The following is a 6,359-nucleotide window of genomic DNA, read 5'->3' as shown; positions in this document are numbered from 1 at the left end:
TAAACGCGTCTATGGCTGAAACGTCTGTTGCTGCATAGAATTCCTTTCACGTATTAATTGTGAAAAATATATATATATATATTTATTACTTAATTAAATCGTTGTGGCTGGAAGCTTTTATTTCACATAAGAATATATTTGTACATAATGTAAAGCATTAGCGTTGTAATGTAAATTTCAAAGGCGAAGTAGTAAAACATTTTTTGATCTGATAAATTAATCCTCAAAACTGGACGACTTCATTTTTAAACTTCCCCGCGTTAGCTGATTCAAATCGATTATTGAAAGATATGGCTTAGGTGGTACATTAACTGGTACCTCAAAGCGTGTCTGTTTCTCAGGCGATTGAGTTTTCGCCTTAACACAATAGTCATGCATCAATGGGTCATGGGCCAAATCAAAGCGACCAGATTTAATTCGTAATAGGGCAAACTGATCATGAGTCTGTTGATGCTGGTTATGATGCGACGATGTTGATGGTACAGTTGTTGAACTTGCCACACGTCGATAATTACGATAACCACTAAAATGACTACTACCGGGAGCTACAGCACGTGTTGGTGAAAAACCGCCTTCATCTGAAGAACCGCCCGAATCATAACATATCGAAAGATTTGTATACGAAATGGGTGCATAACAGCGGGTAGTTTTCGGACGAGGTTTTACTTCGTAACGGGTTTTGGACCGTGATCGTGATTGATGGGTTCTTGGCCGTCGTTTCTTTTGACGCACCTCCGTCGGTAGGGGTACCGGTAGTACATTTATAAAACGATAATATTGTAAAAATGTTCTAGCTAAATTGCGACCACAACGGTAATCTGTAACACAAAATATATATTTTTTTGTGGTATATATTTTAAACTCCATTCTCTCTCTACTCACATCCCTCCTCCGTGTATGGCGCCACAGTTTTTCCATCCTTTAGATAATGACCTCCCATTGATATTTCCAATGTATAGGCATTCACCGTATCACTTAAACGTTCACAACAGTATCGTCGAGCACAACCAGATTTCTTTTCATCAGCATTGAATATCATATTGTTCGCAGCATAATCCGGTGCATTTCCTGCAAACAATCGTGGAAATACCAAATGCCTTTCATAGCGATAGACATCCTCATAGGTATTGCCATAAATAAAACAACCATGTAGACTTGTGTGAGCATGTAAATCGATGACAAAATCGATTTGATATGACTGCAATGAAATAAGGACGGGAATTTTAGAAAAGTAATGGAAATGATAATTAAATAAAATTTTAAAAAAATTTAAGAAGGTAAACCCTTTACCTATTGTTGATCACACATGTTATTCGCATTAACCTATTCCGACAGGCTGGAAGGATTATTTTTTAGAATGTTTGGTATTTAAAATAGGGTATAGCTGTCCACGAAAGGGGTTGATATTAGATCCTGGGCTCTTTAGAGGGCGAAATTTTTTTCAAAAGCATTGCAAAACGGCGGTTTATTCAACTGTGTTTTGTTATTCAGTTTCGCAAAAACACTACAAAACAAGTCAGTGTATTAAAGTATATCCATCTATCTCCATATAGTGGTACCGATCTATTTTAATTATTATTGCCTCATATTCCAAGATATATGTATATAAGAAGGCATTTCGGGTATATGGTGCCGTTGGCAATATTACAGTGAGAAAGGGGTGTTTTCGATGTTTCGCTTTTAATGTTGTCCAAATCGGTAATTCAAAAAAATTACAAGTTTATTTAATATTGACCTTTTCGGGGGAGGTATCAGAAGAGGACTTGATTTGTGCAAAGTTTGGTTCAAATCGGACATTCCATTCACCTGATATTTATGAATATTGAAAATTGTGTCCTTTTGTAGGGGAGGTAATTTTCGAATTATGATTTCATGACATCCTTGCATTTTAGGTATATAGTGTCTTCGGCAATATTACTGATAAAATATCGCGGAATATTTTTGTATGCAACTTTAACCCTCAACCGACTCATTAAAGGGGTTTTTTTCGGTCCCTTTTTCCAGGAGTGATTGAAAACTCATTCAAGACAGTTTTAAAGCTGCTCAGAATATTCTACAGAAATCTTCGCATTAAAGTTTTACTATAAGTCTCAGAACAGACTAAAACTCAAAAATCAGCCTAAACGTCAAAAATCTTAAAAAAACAAAAACTAATGTTCGGGTTAATTTCGTACTTATTACCAGTTTTTACCCACTTTTCTCACAAGATGTCGTTTTATAGGGAGAAATTTACATTTTAAGAAATTTACATTATAAAATTATATATAATAAAAACATTTTTTTGCAGACTTCAGTTAATTTTATACTGTAAATTTCTTAAAAACTATTGAATATAAATATATAGTTTGTTCTGAGACTTGAAGTGGATTTTGACGAAGAATATTTGATTCTTTGACATTATATACCTAAAATTAAATTTCATGTTACTTTAATGCACTTAGTCGAAAAATACTGAGAAATGTCTTTGAAAAAAAAAAAAAATACAAGAACATTTTGAATTTTAGGCTCAAATCCTTGAAGTAAATGAGAATTACCCCTGACTTTGGTCTGTAACTACGGAGAGCACAGCTAAAGATAGTGAAAGAAATCGAATAAAATTCATGGTATATGAGCGAATCAAATACGCATTCACTGGATTTTGCGAGAGTCTCGAAGTAAATGGCCAAGTACCTATGACCCTAATAGCGTTGAGGCGGAATTGGCCACCATAAAAAAGTATATGCACTTAGGTTACTTTCCACCTAATGTGAACCCCTTAATACTGGGATTTTAGGAGACATCGTCCCCATTAGTGTTTTACTGTTCTGTAGGCAGGGGACCGATTGTATTCGAGCGTAGCTATGTTGCCAAGGTCGACCTCAACTCTTTGCTTAACTATACCATGGATTAGTACCGTCTCCTTAATTTAATTTAGGAATAAATTAAGGATACGATCCTCTCCATAATTTAATTTAGGATAATTGGGGTTGCAATTTCCGCCAATTTCATGACGGTATGTGGCAAGCCAATTGTACCGAGGCAAGATGCCCTTGAGATGGTTGTTTGTGCTAATGATCTGACACGCAACTACTTAACGGCCTCTCTTGACCGGACTTGAGCGTAATGATGTCGCTTACATCAACATTCTCCTTGTCCGTCATTGGGGTTTCGTCACATATGTCTCCTGAGATGCTATCCTGACTCTGACAGAAAATGCCGTATTCCTCAATGAGCCTAAATAGAAATTCACTTATTTGGGGTTAGGTTGTCATGTATGTCATTTAAGACCGACATTAAGTCGTCTTCTCCCACTGTTGGCGTTATTTGAGACCTGAGTGATATCATGCTTTTAGATTTGACCGAAGAGTCCGTATCCGAGTTTTTATAAAGCTTTCTAACACTAGTGACATTGGATACTGAGAGTTGGTTGAGTGAAGAACCACGGCAAGGACTGAGGTCCAGATGCCAATGAGACTCCGTCTGAATGGTTCCGCTCATGAAAATTCGCGAGCGGCAGGCACTTTGGTCAAATGTCTAAATCAGGTGTTATTAACCTAAACGCCTTTAGTCAAGTTCTTATGGCTTCTAAAGATGTTTTTTGAGCCCTGGTTCAATTGTCATTGGTCTTAAGTATAATTTTGACAGCATGCATTGTCATCAGACACAGGTTGCTGATATGCGCCTCTACCAGCCTATCGCCATATATATTTGATATTTTTTTAAGTTGTTGACTTCCAAAATTTCTAATCAATTTTTTTTAATCATATTTTTTTACACATCTTTAAAAAATTAAATACTCACATCTGAATTATCAATTTCCCTTAGCATATTCTTAATGGCATATATTTCGGGATGTGAAAATTCCGTTGCCACCTGCCACACTCGATTCATATCCTGGCCAATCAAATTACAACGATTATTGCCCAAAAATACACCATCCGGATTGACCATTGGCACAATTTTAAAAACGAAATTTTCACGCAGAATTTTCGCTATATTATGGCTACTTAACAAAAATTCCAAAAAACCTTGGCACATAAAGGATGCTGGACTGGCATTGGCGTGGGAACGGCACAAAATCACAATGACACGAATAAAACTGCGATCAATTAGATTTGTTTTCTTTTTGCCCGTTACATGATCAATGGTGATTAAATCCACATTGCGGTTTTGCTAAAAGAAGAAGTCTCCAAATATTAAAATATAAAATTTTTTTATTCATGAACTTACCAACGATTTAGTTAACACACTCTTGGTGAATTTCTTTTCATGTTGATTTTGACGATTCTCAATCACGTTCAGGTACGATTGCAAGCGCGAATAGCTGTAAGGCGGTGCCAGAGCAAATTGATAGACATCATCTTCCTTATCGAAACAAAATACAAAACTCAACACATAATGATTTTGATGATGTGGTGAACGATAATAGAAAACATGTTTCTTGGGTAAACGTTGCCATTTTGGGCGTGATGATGATTTCACCAGTGGTGTTAGACCCGCATTAAATAAATTTCGCGATTTACTTATATTCACTAAATTGAAGATGACTTTTTGATCCTGCTTTACATTATCCACCGTGAAATTAAACCAAAATCGATATCGGGGATTACATGTATCCGGTCGTAGAAATAAATCATATTCAAAATCTCCTATTAAATTTGCTTTACCCAAATTTCCAGTTTCAAAGGCGGCATCAAAACATATTTGGCCACGTTTCGCTTTGCCACTGACACCGGCTGGTCGTATGATGACTCGGGAAACATTACCCATGCCACCCTCTCCATCGCTGCCTTCACTATCTGGAAGTAGAAAGGAAATTTGATTTTTAAGATGTTTCGAAAATATATTTTCGACCTAAAATGGTCGGCTATATCTGCAAAAATTTTAAGGGATTTGGACTTCGGCTTGACCTTAAGTTAAACACGGTTTTTATCACAATGCGTTCGGAAGTTACAGTGGTGTCTGGATGCAGAGGTCGTTGAACCGGTGACTATCTTTGTGGATAGTCAAGCGGCTCTTAAAGCCATCAAATCTAGTTATAACAAATCTGAGGCCCTCCTCATGGAAGAACTTACTGCTATCGGTTGTGTTGGGTACCAGATCATTGTGACATCTTGGCTAATGAAAGAGCGGACAAACTAGCTAGACGAGGATCTCAATCCACAGATCTAGCAACTGATGACTTAACCAAACCACCCATATGCTACTTTTACCGGAACTTTGAGGCATTCTTCGACGAAAGAACCTATGAACTTTGGCACAACGAACCTAGGTGTGTCAAGATCCATTTGGACGACTCTGTCTACCAAAAGGACGCACTGAAATAAGAGTAATGACCTGAGCAAAGCTGAATTAAGAGTAATGATATGAATCATTACTGGTCACTGCAATATCAGGGATTTTTCTAGTAAATGGGATCTCGATGCAATTGATTACTGTAGGCTCTGCGTTGAAGAGGAGGAAACGGAGACAATTGAGCATCTCCTGTGTCACTGCCCAGAATTGGCTTTCAGGCGGCGCAGACTAGTGTCTTAGCTTCTTCTAATCAACCGAACCGGTTAAAAAAGTACAACCTTGACACGTAACACATCTTCTGTCTGATTCCTACTGCCATCGACCTTATTTCAATCTTACCTTTTTTATATCTTTCTGTAAGCTTCTCATCTCCCTTTATTTCCCAAATCTTCTCTCCCCTGCATATCTTTCCTTATCTCTTTTCTTTTCGTGGATGATCACAGCGGACCCAGCTAAGAGTGCTGCACATCCCCAAACCTAACCTACCATAATAGGGGTAGCAACTGACGCAAGAACGGATATGTCCTTAACTGGTTCAGAATTTCACGCGAATCGAGAAGATATAACTTTATGGGGTCTAAAATTACTACTTTGAGGATTTAGAGGAATAATTAAAATTATTTATACCCTTCAAAAAATTATTTTTTATACAGAACCACAGCAAATACTTTTAATGACCCTATTATAATCACAATTTTTATTTCAACTTTCTTCGCGGGGTTTTAAAATACACATTTCAAATATTTACCCTCTTCCATGCGTTCATACATGCTGGTATGCTCCAAAGGATCTTTTGCTACACCCAACATTATTTGTATTTTTTTTCAAAAAATGTTATCTTCAAATAATATTTCTATTTCCACCACCTAACACTTGTGGTCTATTCCGATGATACAACGAATCTAAATTTACTTAACAGTGCCGCAAAGGCAATAAGGCTTCAATTCAATTTTACCTTTATTGAATTGTAATTAAATTGTTGTGAGAATATGGGAAGCCATTTTTTCAAATTTCCGGCGCTATCATAAAAATGAAGAACACTTATGATGATGGGGTATGTGATATCTCTTCACAAAAAGAATAAA

The 6,359-nt window shown here is 36.7% G+C and overlaps 1 protein-coding gene across 1 annotated transcript; it reads right to left on the bottom strand.

Moving 5' to 3' along the window:
* Positions 1–216: 216 nt before the first annotated feature.
* LOC133330685 (cytosolic carboxypeptidase 6) lies at positions 217–6,090 on the bottom strand. Its single transcript, XM_061539127.1, has 5 exons — positions 6,023–6,090; positions 4,210–4,778; positions 3,781–4,152; positions 883–1,198; positions 217–818 (listed from the first exon to the last, which is right to left on the bottom strand). The coding sequence occupies exons 1-5, from the start codon at positions 6,081–6,083 to the stop codon at positions 217–219; spliced, it is 1,920 nt and encodes a 639-aa protein (XP_061395111.1). The 5' UTR covers positions 6,084–6,090.
* Positions 6,091–6,359: the final 269 nt, after the last annotated feature.

The sequence above is a fragment of the Musca vetustissima genome, unplaced genomic scaffold (genome assembly GCF_032173495.1).
Source record: "Musca vetustissima isolate MV318-11 ecotype Yass unplaced genomic scaffold, APGP_CSIRO_Mvet_v1 utg49915, whole genome shotgun sequence".
NCBI classification, from domain to species: domain Eukaryota; kingdom Metazoa; phylum Arthropoda; class Insecta; order Diptera; family Muscidae; genus Musca; species Musca vetustissima.
This window is presented reverse-complemented; position numbering and strand designations above follow the sequence as displayed.

Coding starts and splice junctions, on each gene's coding strand:
- LOC133330685 (XM_061539127.1), bottom strand. CDS start 6,083: ATGTTGGGTGTAGCAAAAGATCCTTTGGAGCATACCAGCATGTATGAA. Junction 1,199..3,780: donor GGGAAATTGATAATTCAGAT/GTGAGTATTTAA, acceptor ATTTCATTGCAG/TCATATCAAATCGATTTTGT. Junction 819..882: donor GCCATACACGGAGGAGGGAT/GTGAGTAGAGAG, acceptor TTTGTGTTACAG/ATTACCGTTGTGGTCGCAAT.